At 37.6% G+C, this 19,442-nt stretch overlaps 1 protein-coding gene across 1 annotated transcript; it reads left to right on the plus strand.

The window, feature by feature from the left end:
- The first annotated feature begins 668 nt into the window (after positions 1 to 668).
- On the plus strand, positions 669 to 18,326 carry DAW1 (dynein assembly factor with WD repeats 1). The gene is made up of 13 exons (XM_015637008.1): positions 669 to 751; positions 2,268 to 2,340; positions 3,563 to 3,707; positions 6,881 to 6,939; positions 7,604 to 7,726; positions 9,132 to 9,231; positions 10,974 to 11,081; positions 11,763 to 11,869; positions 13,272 to 13,374; positions 13,750 to 13,864; positions 14,930 to 15,006; positions 16,927 to 17,089; positions 17,632 to 18,326. The coding sequence occupies exons 1-13, from the start codon at positions 712 to 714 to the stop codon at positions 17,664 to 17,666; spliced, it is 1,248 nt and encodes a 415-aa protein (XP_015492494.1). The 5' UTR covers positions 669 to 711; the 3' UTR covers positions 17,667 to 18,326.
- Positions 18,327 to 19,442: the final 1,116 nt, after the last annotated feature.

Here is a 19,442-nt window from a genome sequence, read left to right on the forward strand (position 1 = left end):
GAGGCTGGAGCCAGGCGGGGTCGGGCTCTTCTCCCGGGTAACAAGTGACAGGATGAGAGGAAATGGCCTCACGTTGTGCCAGGGGATGGTGATGGTATAGATTGGGTATTAAGAACCGCCCAGGGAACTGGTGGAATCACCATTCCTGGCAGTGTTCTGAAGGCGTGTGGCCCTTGGGGACACGGTGAACATGGTGCTGCTGGGTTAATGGTTGGTCTCTGTTATAAGGCCTTTTCCAGCCTTAATGATACTGTGATTCTAAACTGTATTTCCATAGTTGCACTTCAGTCCTGAGTATCTCTTCCAAAAAATTACTTCTTCTGAGTATCTCTTCTTAAAAATTACACCGATTAGGTTTTCTCTTTTTTGAAACTGAATTAACATTTGCCCTCTTTCCTTAGTAAGTAGCTACTCACTTTCCAAAGAGCTTCCATACATTTGCTGCGCCGTTACGATCGGCTCTTTGGCACTCCGATTTTTATATATATATTTTTAGTGCCCCTTTCTAGATCAGCTCCTTTCCCTGAGTGGCGCAGCCCGCAGCAGCCCCTCAGCTCTGTGCAGATGCCGCAGCGCCACCCCCGGGCCGGCCCGGCCGCGCAGCCATGGCGGGCGCGGCAGCTTCAGCCCCGCGGCCGGAGCCGCGCATGCGCCCCCGGGCCGTTGCCATGGCTGCGGGCGGACGCGCGGGGCCGGGCGGCGGTGGCGGCGATGGCGCTGAGGCGGCTCCTGTTGCGCTACTTCCCGCCGGGTGCGGAGCGGGGCGCCCGGGGCGCTCCGGGTGCTGCCGGCGGCTGTGCCGGGGCTGGGGCCGCGCGCGGGGGCCTGGGGGTGTGGGGCGTGCGGCGGGGCCGTGCGGGGTGTGCGGGCCGCCCGTCACGGCAGGTCCCTTCAGCCCCGCAGGGACTGGGCACGGCCCGGCCCATGGCGCACCTGCAGCCGGCTGGAGCGGAGGTGCCGGTGTTTGTCCCGGTGCCTGCGTGAGAGGCCGCAGCTGGAAGCGGCTCATCGCCCGTCGCGGCTGTAATTAGTGACTTACGGCAAAGTCAGGGTAGTCTTACTAGCATCACAGTAAGGAGTTTAGAAAGTCAGCAGCGACTGTAGCTGATACAAAAAAAAAAAAAAAAAAAAAAAAAAGTTTTTAAATGGCTGTTCAGCAAAAAAGGTTGCCACTCTCTGCCGCTACTTGAAAGGAGGTTGGAGACAGGTGAAAGTCGGTCTCTTCTGCCAGGCAGCCAGCGAGGAGAGGACATGGTCTTTAGCTGTGCCAGGGGACGCTTCGATTGGATATTAAGAATAAATTCTTCACAGAAACAGCGATCAGACGTTGGAAAGGGCTGCCCGGGGAGGTGGTGGAGTCACCATCACTGACGCGTTCAAGGACTGGCACTCAGTGCCAGGCTTTGGTTGACAAGGCGGTGTTGGCCTTAATGATCTCAGAGGCCTTTTCCAACCTAGCTGATACTTACTCTTTATTTTTGTCCTTGATTTATGAGTTTCCTTAGTGGAGCCATGCTTTGAAAAGCAATGCTGCCAGACTGTCGTGGTGTATACTGTCCTCAGCTGACTCAATGAAATTTCAGAGGTGAAACAAGCTAGCTCTGGAAGTGTATTGGAAAATAGTATCTTCCTTTCAAATTAAATACTTTTCCTATGAACTTCATAAATGCAGAATGACACAAAAGTTTGTCAAAATTATCATTTCCTACAGAAAATCAAGGAGCAGCTGAGCCCTTTATCAGCTGTTTCAAAACAGGAAGCCATGTGATTAAACATTTTAATACTCCAGTGCAGTGGAAGCTGCAGAGATGCCAGAGCACACCTGGAAATGTAAAGTGTGTTAAGATTTTTGATACATTACTGCACTCAAGCCTTTGTGAGCACTAGAATAAATAAATGGCTTTTGTAAAACATATTTTCCAGGCTTCTTGGAAAACCAACTGCAGCATCTTCAGGACAGTTTCTTTGAAATTAATGCTGATGAAATGATGCAAAAAGCTGTTGGAAAAAAGAGCTTCTTCATTTCCAGAATAGAAAAAACTCAGAAATAATATTGTTTAATGTATTTTTTTTATATAGGCATATCAGACTTGCTCATGACAATGGTTAATCTCAGTGAGAACAGCTAACCTCCTTCCACTTCCAAGAACTGGAATTGGGTCTCCCGAAGTCAGTGGAGCTATAAAAGTGGAAGTGTTGCTGTCTACAGCACATGTTATAAAACTCCAGAAGTCTAATTATGACCTGTTTATCACTTGTTTTTAAAGGAATTTTTTTTGAATATGTGGAAGGTGGTGAGTCAAAGACCAGATCAATAGATCTTCTTGATCTTAGACCTGAGTAAGTATGATATTACTTCAGATAACAGCACTCTCTACCTTTTTTTATAGCATGTTCATGTACAACTCTATTTAACTGTATTAGACATAATTGAGACCAGCTATTTTGTAGAGCCTATGTGCTCTACTCAGCCAGCTAGGAAGGGCTTCAGAAAAATAACAATATGCCACCATTAAATAAAGTTGCCCAAATCCATGGAGTTTATTAAGCAGAAAGACATGAAGTAATATGATTGTCTTAATACCAGCATTGATATGGAAGAGGCCTTGCATGTAAGCCCAAGTCAGTAGACAGTGTAAGCTGGATATGCAGAATGAAAAATCCAAATTTAAAAATTAGTAGGTTTTGTCTACCTGTGACTGTCCAGTACAGTGCTGTGGGTAAAACCTGTCAAGTCTCTTTGTGAAAGAAGTAAGTTGTCTGGTGTTACTGAATATGAGTATAAACACTGACAGGATACTTGCAGGATGTAGTGGTGCCCTTTTAGAAGACTGATGTAGAAAATCCCCTTTAGACTTGAATAATTTCCATACTAACAGAAATACTTGGCTTTCTTGCTGAACTGATTTTAAGAGTGTATTGTGATTTGACTGCTGGATATTGTCAATTCTTAGTGTCTCACAGAAAGCCAGAAATCAGTAGTTACCTGTTGATGTGGAAAGATGATCCAGTTCCCCAGACCAGCTGTGGCCCCCTCACTGGGGGCTCCAGGGACATCAGTACACTGGACCCGTAGTAGTTACTGTCACAACTAAGAGCTGTGGAAACAGACATAGATTTCTGAAGCCACAGACCAAGATAAATTTATTTAAGATTTATCTTGTTACTACTTCATTGGCAATTTGTTTGGAATTTATGAAATTCCAGTTTAATTCAGATATTTAAACTGACAGTTTGCGACACATGTCTGCCATGCCTGATCCTCCATGGAAGTAATTTGAAAAGATAAATTTCTTGCCAAGCTACAGCTTTTAAAAGTTTTTACTGTACAACTTCAGTAAGAGAGGAAAGGAGGTATAAAAACCAAGAAAGATTTATCCTTATTTCTGTAGGCCTTTATTGAATGAGATAAATGGATAACATTTAATTGCTTACCTCAGTTTCTTTGCAAGTAAATAATATTCTTGGGTTTAAATTCATAATTAGTGCCAGAGAATAGAATGTGGTGGATTTGTGTTTGGGGTATTTCTTGAGTTTGTTTTCATTCTTTTCTCATAATTAGCACAGATGTTACAGCCTTAGTAGAAGAAATCCAAAAAAGAGAACCTCTCATCACAGATTCCTGTTTGGAACATGTCATACATCTAGTACAAAGATTGCAGGAGAAGCTAGGGGAAGAACAGAATCACAAATTCTCCCTTTTTAAGGTCAGAGGCATCTTTAAAATAATTTTTGGCATTTGTGGGGTTTAAGTTGTGATACTCTGAGTATGTTTATACTGCTGTATATTGTGTTCTATGACTGATTTCTTGGCACTTTTCAGTCCTCTCTGCACTTTTAGAGCAACTGAGTCTGGCCTGTTTTTTCTATCAGGAATTCCCCCAAAAAGGCTAAGAGGTATAACTGTTCCTAGACATTGTTTGAACAGGCTTATGCACTAGGGTGTGTTTTGGATGAGAGAAATCAATCTTTTATTTGTTGAATAAGAGTTTGTGCAACACCCATAGTTACATTTAAACAAAAGCTGTAAATAGACCTGAAGTAAATTAGCCATTGGGAAAGGACCAAACTATTTTCATACATGTGTCTACTTGTTCTTCATTTTGTGAAATTTGTGGGATTTATGCTATTATTTTATGGGGTTTTACGCTACATGCAGTTGTCATTACAGATCCAGGTTTTCATTACTTTCTGTCATTACTATTATCTTTGAATATTGATAAATTGAGCTTCGGCTTACAGACAGCACTTGAAATATTATTTCAAACAAGTAGGATTTTTAAGAACAATGATTACAGAGACCTTTCAGAGCTCCATTCCAGGACTGAGTCTGTCAGACAAGAATAGGTTTAATTGTTTTTAATTGTGGAAATGAAACTTTCTTCCAGATATGGCATGCTACAATCTGACATTGTTAAACGTTGTATCTTTATTGTGTCAGCAGATGGCAATGTGTAGCTGTTAAGCAATATTGGTCAGTGCTATGGTGCTTATTGTTACCTTAAATGAAAAGAGAAAAAGTTTTGTGTTGGTTTGTTCAGCTAAAAAACCAATTACATATTTCTAGTATCACTTTGGCTCTTTTGAACAACAATATTCATCTAGGTGAATTCTGTAAAGAAAGATATATTTAACCTTGAAAACGGAGCTATCAAGCAAGACATCGTAAATTTAAAAAGTTTCTCTTCCAAGTTATGCTCTCAACTGAGATAATGCTGTGCTTTTCAAAAGCTTTAAAAATTGTTTGTTCATCACAGAGACTGACAAATCTTCAAATACTTGTTCAAACTTGAGTGTAAATAATGTATTTGTTCATTGTTGGGTGTAGTGCTGTGTCTGAGCTTCTATATTTGGAAGTAATAGAAGCAGTCAAATCCAATCACTTCTGGTTTATTTCCTTCACTCAAGAGTGGTTAGAAGTGTGTGAAAAGAACTTTTTTGATGTTTCAGTTTCATTTAAGGCTTCTAAATGAAACACAAGTACCAGGTCCTTCTGAGATATTAATAAAATATAAGAGATGGGTGGGAGTGAGATTTATTTTTTCTTTTCCCTCAAAAAAATGTTCAGTGTGTGCATTGTTTGGAAATGAACAGTTTTTATTCCTGTTGCACTGGGGTATAATCTGAAGTGTATGGACTCCTATTTTTGTTATTTCCAGTAATTGTGGTGATGGTGGTATGTTAGGCACCCTGAAGAGAAATGAGCTTTTATAGCAATTTCTCAGGTTCTAAACTATTCCATGGTAGTGGTGATTTGCAGATTTTTGTCTTAGGTACAGCTGTAGCAGATTTCACAGAAGAGAGGTATATTTTTTCTAATATTGCCTTAGGGTTTGGTTATTGTATCATTTGCACAGGCAATTCTTGCTGGCTCAGAGTTCTGTGGATGAAGCAACTGCAGCACTGGGCATTGGAGGAACAGAATTAGTCTCATAATCTGAAATTACATAAAAACCCATCTCAATTTCCTCCCTTTTTTCATAATTTCAAAATACCTTTGTTGTTCAGAGCTGCCTGCATGTAGTACTAAAAATGTTATGGGTGAGATTTCCATAAATTTCCATAATTATTGATTCTCATATGCAGATGGATATTGTGGCTCTTTTTAAAAAACACAATATTTTTGTCATTTCCACATCTTGGTTGCTCATTCCCACTCCTGTAGCCAAAAGTACAACTCGTGTGCTTTCTCTAGAGAGCAGAAATTGCTGTTTCTGTAGCATAAAATACATTTTCTGTTTCTCTCTCCCTCTCAGTCCTTCACTTAACAATTGTTATTTCCATTTTGATGAGTCCTTACTCTTCTGAGTAGAAGATCAGTGAACCTTTCTCATTTCTCTTTTGGAGACAGGCAGCTTGGAAAACTTGAGATAAGAAAAAGAAGTTGAAGCTTTGGTAATATGTTAGTAATTAAATCTCACTGTTCATAATCAGTTTCTTCTTCATTCTTACACTACAGGAAAGACCGAGTGAACCACTGGGGTATTTTTAACATCCCTTTACTGACTGTCAGCAATTGCTGTGATTTCCCAGTTTATGATTTTATTATGCTTGAGGGGAGGGCAGCTTGTAATAGGTGAAAATTGAGTGCAAACCATGTTTTACAGCAGCCAGTTTATTCAAACACCAATCAGATCATATTTTCTTGGTTCTTTTTAAAGTATCATGGCATGGTGACTTCCATTGCAGAATCTGAAACTATTTTCACCTCTGTTTAATAGACCTTAGAATGTGTTATTATGGCTATGGGCTCATTCACATGAATGATCCTATACTGTCTGATTAAAGCAGTATTACAAAGCAGTGCCCTCCACAATATACACTGTACGTGCAGATTTTAAAGTTGAAATTCTGTCTTGTAATTTTGTCTTGCTGAATATCTTTGTTGTGGTTCATACCTTGTCATGATCTCATAGGACAGAGCTGTAGCTTATATATCTTTTTCCTGTTTTGTATAACAAAGTCACATACCAACTGGAAGCATCCCATACCCTAAAAATCTCGAATTTAACTGGATTTCTTGATTCACTGGCTAAGGCTTAATATTAGTTGGGATTTCTTTCGTCAGTGGTCTTAGAGTCATGGTCTCCTCTTTTGTTTTTCCCATTCAGCTCTGGTCTAGGGTTGCTTTGCTGGTCTTGGAGAGGGTGAAGAAAATGCAAATATGGGGAAAAAAAACCAGTTCACTGAAATAAAGTATAAAATTGAAATCAATAACATATAACATCTTCAGTCATCTTCAGTGATAGAATTAATGAGGGATTTCTTCTCCTCTAACAGGAGGAGGAGAAAAAAATTAATCTGTTGAATATTTTGAGCAATTTTGTTTATTTTGTTCTCATCAAATGTTTTTCCTCTCACTGCCCTGCTTCTATTTCAGGTGCTTAGAACACACATATTGCCTCTGACTAATGTTGCATTTAACAAATCTGGTTCCCGGTAAGTTGCTTTCAAAGTCAGAGTACATAATCATTAATTGAAGTTTTGTACTTGTAAATTAAATGGTAACAAAACTTCAGTACTCTTGCTGCAAAAAAAATTCAGCTCTGCTGCTTATAAGCAGCTTCAGGCATAGTTGGGGATTATATTTCATCATCATTATATCTGGGAAAACCAATAGGAGATATAAAAAAGTAGCAGGAGAGATTCAATTTTTGTAATTTTTTTCTTCTACAGCCATAGTCTGTTGACAATTATCATATTACAGAAAGAAACACCTTTATGGCAATAAGCTAAATATTGCTGAAAACTAAATGAGTCTAACATAAACTCATTTGGGTTTCACTGTTGTGAAAGTGTAACTTTCATGTTAATTGATTTCATTGTGGATGCATCTCTTATCATTTTTTTCTTTGTATCTGGAAAGCAGCAGCATGCTTTCTAGTTGAAATACATTAAAGATTAGAAAAAAGGTGTTTTTGTGAATAAGATGTTAAAAAGAAAGAAGAAAATGAACCTTTATGGTAATAAATCTATATTTTTGAAAGAGAGGAGATTTAGGGTCTGAGACAGTGCTAACCAAAATCTGTGGAAATAATTTGGCTGTGCATTGGGACCACTAAGATCCTTGCTGTATTAAGAAATTAATTTCTCTTTGCTTTAGCTTTATCACTGGAAGCTATGATAGAACCTGCAAACTGTGGGATACAGCATCGGGAGAAGAATTGCATTCGTTGGAGGGACACAGAAACGTTGTCTATGCAATAGCTTTCAATAACCCCTATGGGTAAATAAATTTGTTCTGAGATTCTTCATAATTGGTAGCACTGTTATCTTGCAAATACTATAACAAAGAATAGACTATTTCACATTGAAAGACTTCAGCTTCTGATTTTGTAGAGTTCAGCTATAGCTAATCACTGTAGAATGACACTGTCATTATTTGTACAAGATATCTATTCAAACATATTTTCTGTTATCATTTTTAAAAATGAAATATAGAAATTACAATCAAAAATTAATTAGATATTCAATCTTGGAAAAAATATGAGTCAGTTGAATATATTGAAACACAGTTTATTTCAGTAATATCTACATGACCAGACTGTGTTCTGAATGTTAATCATTCTCTTCTGCCTCCATGTAGTTGTATGTGATGTGAGATATAAGTACTTTAAACAATCTGTGTTGCTTCAGTTAAGGAGAAAGAAGTCAATTTCTCCATTTTCCATTACAAATTCAATATTATTTAGGACATGATTTAGAAGTGTCACAGCTTTTGAGTAGTTTTTGTAAAATCCACAAGGTGCTGCTGTGTGAACATCAGATATTAATTTTTCCACCTTTTGTTTTCTCCAGTAATTGTTTGCCCTAGGTTGGAATTGCCACCTGTTAGGTGAAGGGAATTCACCTAATATCAGGAAATGGATGCTAAAAGATTTGTTCTTACACTATTTGAAACTTCATTTCTTTCTTCTATATGAAAAGGACCTTTCTGTGTCAATGTCTTATATTCTGATATTATTCTTTACTTTAGAAATGAATGAAGTTCATTTGTATAACTTGGTGAAACTAACAACAAAAATCTGTGCAAAGATCAATAACTAGACTGTAACATAAAAGTGGAGAAGCAACATACAGCAAGACAAAACCTGATGAGATGTTTGAACTACTTTTGTATTAAAAATTGATAAAAAACCCCTTTTTTCTGCCAATCTTTAGGTTGTTCCCCTTGGTGCATTTTCTGGAGACTTCACTTTAATCTTGCTCTAACTGCAGATGGTCACAACACTTTAACTGGCTTCAGTGGGAGTAGAGTTCAACTTATGAAATTTGGGTGAACTGCATTTCTAATTGTTGATAAACAGATGTTATTTGATGAAATGATATAACTTCTTAATAAATCTGTAAGTGCAGCACAACATCATCCCTAAAGTAGGTCAGTCATCAGTTATGAACACTCCTCTGCTGATAGATAGTCACAGTAGCTCTCCTAGAAACTCACTGTGTCTGCTAGTTTTTTGCCTTGCTGTAACTTGTGTATGTGAAATCCTGCTGCAGGATCTTGTAGTGTGGCAGAAGCTACCAAAGTGCATGGGAGCTTCCAAGGCTGAATCTCTGGATTCTGCTGTATCTGGAGTCAGAGGAATTTTCTACATAAAAATTATAGGATTTTTTTTTTCCCCATTTAGTGACAAGATTGCCACTGGATCTTTTGATAAAACCTGCAAGCTATGGAGTACAGAAACAGGAAAATGTTATCATACCTTCAGGGGACATAGTGCAGAAATAGTGAGTAGTGATAGATGTTTCTTATTCCCTTATGTTTCCTCACACTATCGTTGATGAGTGTGAGTTCCAGCTCTCTGTGAGCTCCCACTTGAAGGCACAGTTATTGTGGCACATCTATTCATACATTCTGGTCTTGTTAACATTTCTGCACTACAGGGGAAGATATCTGTTCTTGAGATAGAATAAACCCTCTTTCACAGTTTGAAATTATATTTTTATTTTTACTTTGTTCCAATTTCCCATGTTTGTTAAACATTAAAACATTGAAAAATACCATAGCAACTGGAATTTTCAGTTTATTGTACATATTTTTTGTTTGATTACATATCACATGTTTTTCTAGCTATCTTGCATTGCCTCTCATATTTGCAGAACTTAATACACAAGAACATCATTGCTTGTGTTGTTGTCTTTCACACAGAGATCTGTACTTCGTGTACAGAACTGTAGAGGAATGAATTTCTGAAATGTAAAGTGTGTTAACTGGGAATATGTGGGATGCTGAAATGTCAAAGATCTATGAAATTAAAACAGTTTAAGCTTAAAAATGCTCAGTTTTCTCTCCCATGCACTAGGACCCCTACCAGCAACAGCAAGGACCTCAATGCATAGATTTCAGTTTAAAAGATCAGGGCAAAGACACTAAAACTCTGAATTTCAATGATGAATGAGTTTTTTTTGTGATTTTTAAAAATAGCTATACAATCACTGTTCAATGAAATATTGCTGAAAATTGTTTCTGAAAAAAAATAATTTGAATTTAATTGTAGATTGAGGGCCTTAATTAGAGCAAGAAAATGGTGGTTTACCATATTGGAATTTGGGTTTTGTTTTGGTGTGTTTTTGATTCTCTGGATACTCTTTGCTTTTTGAGAAAGGCTGCAGTGATTTTTCTTCCACAAATCAGTCAGGTAAATGTTTAAAGGCCTCTCCATTTTTTTTCTAACTTCTTAGGGGTTAGATTAGACCCAGAGTGTTATGAGTTGTGCTGACAAGTAATTAGAAGAAGATAATTGCCAGCAGGAAATGTGTTTCTCTGAATCAGACCCGTTTCTGAAAGCCCATTATTGCATCTGATACATTGCTGGCAAGGGCATGCCCATGGTTACTCAGGATGAAAAAACTGAGCTACTGTTTTCCTTTTTTCATGGCACCTGCTATTCTTTATTTGCAGAGCAATGACAATGAATAATTACAGATAATGGGAGGATGACTACATGATTTTTTAATGTGAAAAATGAATTGGAGTAGTTGAGCTTTTGTTCTTGTTTTTCTTAAATATGATGTTGTGGTGATGCCCTTGGCAAATGCCATTGATAATGACACCTGATAGGGTAAGAGTGCACAGAGTGTGTTTGTGGGTACACAGAACTGTTAGGGTGATCTTTGTCCCAGTCTCATCAAGTAACAGAGAAAACCTACCAGATGATAGTGCTAGGGAGGAGAGTCAAACTAGACAGTAATTGGAGGATTTCAGAGAATTTTGAAATAAAGGAAAAACAAAGTATGTGCTTGCAAGGAGTCCACTTGGTTTGAGTACTTATCCAGAGTTACGTGGTAAGGATATGTTGCTGTTCTAGTGAGCTGTTGGAAGAATTCTGCAAGTTTTCTGTATGCCAGAAAATATTATCAGATCTTTGTCTTATTTAAAAATATTGATCCTGACCCTTGTTTTATTTTTTTAGAAAATATATATAGATGGACTTCTTCAAACTTTTTCTATCTAATGTTTCTCGCTACAGGTATGTTTATCATTTAATCCTCAGAGCACACTGCTGGCAACTGGAAGCATGGATACCACTGCCAAATTATGGGATCTAGAGAAAGGAGAAGAAGTAGCCACTTTAAATGTATGTTTGCATTCCTTATGTTTTTAGAGGTGTTCCTTGCTGTCTTAGTTTTCCAGCTGAGATAAATAATAGTGTAACCATTGCAACTGTTTTAAACCTTGCAGTTTCAAACTGCAGTTACAAAACAGAATAAGAAAACTTGAAGGGAACAAGAAAGGTGTGGTATTTTATGAGTCCTATTCATCAAAAGACAGATTTTCTCATTGCAGTGACATTACTGCTATAGATTAGAATCCCTTCCATCACTTGTTAAAACCTACTGCTCTGCTGTCAGTTGTGACCTCCTCTGTAAGGAGGAGGTAAACATGAGCAGAGGACAGCCATCCAGTTACCTCTAGATTGTCATCTCTCTTTGCTCTGCATGGCTTTCTGGCATTCTCCAGGGTCAGATTGGCCTCTGCTGCTTCAATGCATTTCTCACCCATAAATCCTAAGTCATGTGTAGTGAATAAGCTTCCTGCTTAAGTGGTGTGCCTGAGTTTCTGCAGTTGTTGGGATATCGACTGTTCCACGGTTGGGTAGATCTTTCTGTCAAAATTGTGATATACTGGACAAGACAGTAAATAAAATAGTGATGAGTTATGGAAGGATTATGCTGCTGAAAAAAGACTACATATTAAACTATATTAATGGAAAAGTAACAATTTGTATTCTCATACTCCTTTTTAAAAATTCTCTCAGGGGCACTCAGCAGAAATTATTGCTCTGTCTTTCAATACCACTGGAGACAGGATCATCACTGGCTCCTTTGACCATACAGTAGCAGTATGGGATGTTGGCACTGGCAGGTACTAAAGCACTAATAAATACAACTTTACTTTGCATGATTTCAGAACAAATTAAATTAATGGAATTTCTTTTATGGCACTTCATAAGCCTCTCTTCTGTGTTATTTCTGTGTATCTGATAATGGTTTCTGTGAGATGTTCTCTACATTGTTATTTATTCTGTTTATTGATCAGATTTTTATGTCAAAGCTTGAAGCTCACACTGCCTTTTTGAGAATTGGAAGTTTAAGCTTTCAACTTTTAAATTAAAACTTGTTTCTAGGTATTACTAGGTATTTTGGGCATTAGGTACTACAGTAACAGCAGTCTTGATAGCCAAATAATATGTTCATAAAATTAAGCTTTCGTCTGTTATCTGCTTGTTGATTTTTGGTTTTACTGTAAAAGGATCTACACGATTGCAACAGTGTAGAGCTCACAGTGTTAGGAAGTAAAAGGAGCAATTCTGTAAAATGCTAAGAATGTAATCAAGTTTCTGTTATTATAAACAAATAGCAAATTCAAATGCTCAGGAAATTTTCTTTGCTGTTCATTTAGCACATATAATAATTTATTTACCCATATATATATCTTGTGCAATGCATAAAAACATTTCAGTCACTTAAACTCATTTTGTTTTTTTTCTAGTTATTAGTTTATCTCTTATTTACAGTCTGCTTCTATTAATGATGCAGTGATATTAGCATTGTGATAATAACTCAATTTGCTAATCCTTTAATACATGTATATCTCAATCTTTTTTAAGCTTTGTTGCCTTATAGGCCATCAATTAATAGGAAGCAGTATTGGCTAATTGTAACCTCTCTACTCAGATAAAGCTGAAGAATTTAATGGGACTTGTATTTCCAGTCTTGTGCAGCAAGAAACTGAGGATTAATGAGGATTAGAAATCATATTTCAGTTGGGCTGTCATTTCCCTGTTATTTGGGAACATGCTCGCATTAAGTACCTGATTAACTTCCATTTGATCTTCAGTGGATTTTATAAAAGGTTTAGATTATATGGAGTTTTAAAGATGTACTGTTTACAGTTCATTGAAGTAGGATAATGGGAGAGTAATGTGGAAAATCTTGCTGTATATGCTTAGCATGTAGATGAATACAAGAAATCTCTCACTGGTACTAAAAAGCGTCATGTTTTCACTGGAAATACATTCACTAAAATATGTTTGAAAGAGAAGGTGGAATGATTGATTTTATTCCTTACTGCCTCTTTTTGCCAAAGATAGAAAATGGAATTGATGTAGTACTAGAATCCTAAATGAGCTGCACCACTCCATTTAATTGCTTTAATGGTAAAGACTTGACCCTTTAACTATACCATTTTCTAAACTTACAATTTATATGTGTATATAAAAATACACACTATAAATGTAAATGATTATTTTTAATTTTTTTTGTAGGTTGTTACATTCTTTAATAGGCCACCGAGGAGAGATTAGCAGTGCCCAGTTCAACTGGGACTGTTCTCTCATTGTCACTGGATCAATGGACAAAACATGCATGGTAAGCTGCTTGAGTAGGTAGTGAATACAGCTACATATATATAAAATGTATATTTTTTAAAATTGAGGAGCATTATTTTAAAGTAGTACATACAATGAATTAGAGAGTTTACAACTAAATGTAAAGCCTATAATCTTATTCCTTTCAGCAAAGTCTAGTTAAGTCTTGTTTAATCAATACATTGAACTAAAGAAATGTATAGGACTTCATTAAACTAGCTAAAGAGTGACTCATTATTGATTTGTATTCAGCTTTCATGTTATTACATGTCAAACATCAGAAAGGGCCTCTACAAGTTGCTTTATCAATCAACTAGATATCTATAAAGTAAATGAGTCCAAAGAAGCAATCGAGTGCCCCTGTTTGTGTGTGCAGCTGTGGAATGCTGAGACAGGGACTCACATAGCGACGCTGGCGGGGCACAGCAGGGAGGTGCTGGATGTGTGCTTTGACTACGCCGGGCAGCGCATTGCAACTGCCTCTGCTGATGGTGAGTGAGGGGCCTGCCACTGCTGGGGGAGCTGCAGCATCAAACACCACTGTCCTTTCCCTTTGGCTCTGCTTTGAATGTAGCTTGGTGAAGAGGAGCACTCGATTCAAAACTATAGATGAAGCAGTGTTTGTTGCATTACGGAAATAGGGCATTAAACTAAAAGTTTTCTCCAGTGACAGAGTTCTTATTTTCATACTTCAATCAACTCAATGTGTCTTTCCCCTTTAACTTCAAACTTGGAAGGAAATATTTCACTTGTGGCTGGAAATACATTTTAAATGTGTGTGCAAATAGCTTTTGAGGGGATTGATTTAGTGGCTCAGATTTAGGCTTAAATGAAAAGTGTGGTTTGAATTTTACTGGTGGATTTGCTAGCAGACTTTTCTAATGCACAGCAAGAGAATACACAATAAAGAGGTAGTGAAAGAATCAATTTTGTTTTCTTATTGGTATGCAGAAGTTTTGCATGTTTATTATTTGTCTAGGAATCACAATAAATACTTTCCTGTATTCATCTGCTCAGTCATTTATATTATACTGCACAATGACAATACTGTATCAGTTTTAGATATACAGTTCCAGAAACAGGATACCAGACTGGATGGGGAGGACTAATTGGATCTGCTCTCCTGTACTTGCTACATTAAGACAAAAGACAGTGTAAAAAGCTTCCTGATATTTAATCAATATCTTATTAAATATAATGAATAGAATATTAAATAAAATGAATATCTGAAATATAATGAAAGCTTTCTAAATATATTGTACATGCATTCTGAAATAACAGGCTTCAGTAAGCTGTGTTCTTTGTGGACCTTTGTATTCATATTTTAGGATTTTTCCAGGAGAATTCATTTTTGGTCAGGAAAGGAAGTCAATCTTTTCCAACCAGATTACAGATTCTTTTTAACAAACTTTACCCTTGGAGGAAACTCTGTGAAGTTTGCCTTCTATTCCTTCCAACATTAAACCTGAGGATGAGTTCCTTCTGACCTTATTGAGATGTTCTTGCTGAAATGGGTATTTAAGCATAACAATCACATATGGCTCCCACTGCAACAGGGTCAGCAAGAGTCTACAATGCAGGAACTAAACAGTGCATTGCAAAGCTAGAAGGGCATGAAGATGAAATTTCAAAGGTAAGTTGTGTGTGGTTTGCACCTTTTGTAATTTGACTATGTGTGACATCCAATCCACCAGTTATTCCATGATGCAGGAATACTGTTAATCATTATACCACCACATTCTTTAATATTTAAGATTGACAGGTCTGGCTGAGAAGTTGTCTGTACTAAAAGAATATTCCTTTTGGCTAAAAGCTATCAGACAATGATTGTTTACCAATTCCCCACTTCTGAGGTAAGACAATACTGGGTGTACTGAGCTGCCTTCCTGTGCTGTCATGTGATTACCATTTGATCCTTTAGAATGGTGCCAGCTATTTAAGTCCATCCCTCCAATGGGTGGACACCTGCCTTTGTTGCCATTGGAATGACTGGATTTCCTTAGCTCTTTCCTTTTCCTGAAGCAGTTTATCAGTTGGGTCTGCACACCCACTTGGTAAAGAATAGGGGAGCAGAGAGGGAGATGTGCTCTGAGTGTTAACAGAGCTCCTGTCTGACCTGTCCTAAACCATGCCTGTGTTTTTCTGCCATTGGAGTCCCACAGTCTCTGACAGAATAAGCATCAAGTTTTTAATCTCTTGTTGACATCTTAAGGCTGTTGCCTCTAAGGCTTTTACCATCACCCCTATTCCTTGCTTCTACCAGGTGTGCTCCTCTTTACACTTTGTCATTTCTCTGCACACCTGAATTATGCAATGGAACAGAAAAAAACCCCATATTTCTGCAGAAAAATACATGGAGAATCTCATTTTCAAAAGTGCATAAAGGATTTGGAAATACAAAACCTGTTTCAAGAATCATTTGGTCATGAGGAGTGTGCTCACATGCTTTGCTTGTCTGGCTCAATTTGAACACCAAGGTTCTGTTCCAAATACATGTAGTTGTTTCAACATTGTACATATTTTTCAAACTTTGTTATTTATTGCTTGTAGCTTTTCATTATTCGTTCAGATAGATAATCTCCCTTGCTTCCAAGCTAGTGTGCTATGTTTGTGCTGCTTTCTTGGATGTATTTTGACATTGAAATATTAATATTTTGAATCTAGGATGGTTCTTAATGAAAAAAAACTTAAGTGCTTTCATTCTATTGATGTCTGTATAATAATTTTGCTGAGAGAATAAGTTCAGAAGAATTGGTCTTTCCTCAGTTGCTGAAGTCACTGCAATATCTCACACTCAGTGTAGACCCACTGAGGACAGTCTGAACCCCTCTCCCAAGAGGGTGGGTTAGACAGCTTCTATCAGGACCTTAGTACTGGTATCATTTCAGTCCTGGTGGAGAGAATCTGCTCCTCTGGGAGCACATGGAAAAAACCCACGTATTTCTGCAGATATTCTATGAAGATGTGACCACTTAGGAATGTTATTACTTAGAAATTGGATTTCTGGGAAGCAGACACTTTGCCCTCAGTAATTAAGGAATTTTGAATTATATAATAAACTGGTATTGCCCAGTTGGTGCTTGAAAAATGTACCTGATTATCTGTAAATCCATGCAGTTATGGCAGTGAATCTTTAACAAATATGAAGACTTATTATAAAATTAATTGTTTCCAGTGCAGATTCTGATACTACTGAGATGTTTGTTATTTAATGTGAGACTCTATAAAATATGTATAAATTTTACATTGGAATAATGATAACATTTAAATAAAGCTGCTACATTTGCTACTAATTCTGATTTTGGGGCTGATATTTGGAAGTTATGATCCTCTAGTAAGGTCATGGTATATAAGGCCTTTGTAAATACACAAAGTTTTCAGCCACTGAAGTTTGCCAGCGTGATTCTAGTGGAATACTATCCTTGATTTTAGCTAAAAAACTGAATGCAAGAGTTGCTGCTTTCTATTTTCATTTTTCAGTCACTTTGATATGCTTCTTTCTCTAGGCATACTGACTAGCTAAGTAACAGAACTCATTTCTGTATTTTTAAAGGTGTGTTTCAACCCTAAAGGCAATTGCATACTAACAGCCAGTTCTGATAAAACAGCTCGGCTCTGGGATGCTGCTACTGGACACTGCCTTCAGATATTAGAGGGTCATGCTGATGAGATCTTCTCCTGTGCTTTTAACTACAAAGGTGACACAATCATTACAGGTAATATATTCTGCTTTTCTTTCCTTTTTTTCTTTTTTTTGAATCACATTTGAAATTTTGCCACAGCAAAGTCTGAAAACTTTCCTGGGGCCAAATGCAGGTACCAACAGTGACTTACAATATAGTCCAGAAAATCTAGAACTTCTCTTTAGAACTGAGAATTAAGGCACTATGACCACAAATAAATTTGTGCAAAGACATGGGCATGCCCTCCCACCTCTCCAGTGGGCACATACCAGCACCAAGCCATTTTCTCACAATGCATTGCTGTAAGGGAGGTGTGGATGAACAAGAGGCAAAGGTTTCTAAATGGGAGCACACCTTTTGTGTATTTGGTACTGAACTCTCATCAGGTTTCCTTCTTTTCAGTCAGATGCAGGATGATCTCAGCTAAAAATATTGCCCTAGATTTTGCTGCCTGTTAGTTGTGGAGAAAAAAATTGTTACATTAATACCTACATTGTTGACGTAGGTATTAACAGAAATGTATAGACTGTGTGATACACCTAAGTGATTTCTTCACAATATGTGTTTATTACTAGGGAGCAAGGATAACTCCTGTAGAATCTGGCACTGACTGAAGAAAAGGAAGGATCCAGTTTGATGTATTCCTGCCTACTTTGTGAGTTTCAGACTCAATAAACTCAGCCTTTCAGGTCGGTTTCCTTTTACTCTCTTTGTTCACCTTCTGTTGAAGTAGAACATTTACCTAGATTTGATAGGCTTGACTTAGATATGGCACCACAGAACTGCAGAAGTTGGAAGATCACTGGAGATCATCTAGTACAACAGCCTGCCCTGCTCAGAATCCTGTCACCCAAGCAGGCTGCCCAGGACTGACATGGGTTTGAATATCTCCAAGGATGAAGACTCCACAGTTTCTCTACACAACCTGCTTACTACTTGATCACTTGCATAGTAAAGAAGAAAATAAGGGGTTTTCCCCTCTTACATTTAAATGGAATAGCTCCTTATATTTCAACTAGTGCATGTTGCCTCTTCATTGAGTAGCACTAGGAATCTGGTCTGTTATTTCAGTCACCAGAGAGAAATCATGATTAGTGAGAATAAATGCATAGGATAGCTCAATTTCTTTATGTGTAATTTTTAATTTGTAACCTTGAAAAAAAAATAGAGCATTATAGTAATCTCTGTTGTGAAAGCAGTGTTGGTTTACACTTGCTTTGAGGACTTTTGTGTTAATTGTGTGTGTGTGTCTGTGCAATAAAATATTGAATTAAAATGCTATTTTTTTTTTTTTTTTGTACTACAATGCCCTATTCATATTTCTGGACAAAACCAGCAGCCATTTTTGAGCTGCCTTGCTATTAACTGTAGAATGCATGCTGCAGTTAAACTTCCATCTCATACATTCCCACATCTTTCCATTCAACCCATTTGTTTCTGCTCAGTCCTCATTCTCCTATTTTGAACTGAGGTAAAAAAAAAAATTACTAGCCATGGTGACTCCAACTTGGAATCCTGGCCCAATGATTAAGTCCAGCATGAAGAAACTCTGCTTAGCAAAGATTGGAAGCCAAGGATCCTGACATAAACTGAGAAGTAGATGAGAAACTCCTGCAAGTTATTTACCAGCATACAATGAGCTTTTAGCTCAAATTAGCATCAATTGCCTCTCCCAGAAATTGCCAAGAGGTTTTACCTTTGTAGTTAGCGCCACTTCCTGAGTGCAGCTGGAAGTGCAGTTCCTCTTTGCAGGCACAGTGAAGGATCAGAACTGACTGGTCTTCTCCAGCAGACTTGAAAGAAAGTTGAAAAGGTAAAGAGGGAGAAAGAAAGTGTAGAGCAAAGAATGAACTTGGAGATATATTGTTTATATTCTATGTCTCTGGGTGATTGTGGACTTAGAAATGTTGTTAAATTTAGTGGGAAGTTACTAAAGCTGGTGTGTTGTGACTACCTCAGAGTGCTTGCCAGCATCTTTGTGTGTAAATGAAGAAACAAAAGTGCCTGCCATCACTTGGCAGATTTCCTGGTTATTTCAAGTAGTGCTGTGCCGTAGAAGAAGTGAGTAGAGAGTTGCAGATCATTTAAAATGAAACTTTCACCAGTGGCAAAGTGGCTGATACAAATATCTCTGTAATGCCTATGGTGCTCCCTGGGTTTTTGTGCAAAACCTTTGCATGTCAAAATATATCTCAGTAAGTTGGAATTGAAAGGGTCAGGAAGGGCAGTGCTGTTCCATGTTGGTTTAGAATTACTCAGTGTCCCTAGATTGATGGGCACCTGTGACCTGGGAGATTTCCAGCTGACAAAAATGGAGAAAAATTACTATAATGAGATATATACAATTACTGCTATGTAGTTAAAACCTGAAATCTGACTTTCTGTC

This window comes from Parus major, chromosome 9, assembly GCF_001522545.3.
Source record: "Parus major isolate Abel chromosome 9, Parus_major1.1, whole genome shotgun sequence".
Lineage (NCBI taxonomy): Eukaryota > Metazoa > Chordata > Aves > Passeriformes > Paridae > Parus > Parus major.

Excerpts from the sequence above, each read along its gene's own strand:
- DAW1 (XM_015637008.1), top strand. The coding sequence starts at position 712 with ATGGCGCTGAGGCGGCTCCTGTTGCGCTACTTCCCGCCGG. Across the intron at positions 2,341-3,562 it reads CTTCTTGATCTTAGACCTGA|CACAGATGTTACAGCCTTAG; the intron begins GTAAGTATGATA and ends TCTCATAATTAG. Across the intron at positions 15,007-16,926 it reads ATGAAGATGAAATTTCAAAG|GTGTGTTTCAACCCTAAAGG; the intron begins GTAAGTTGTGTG and ends GTATTTTTAAAG.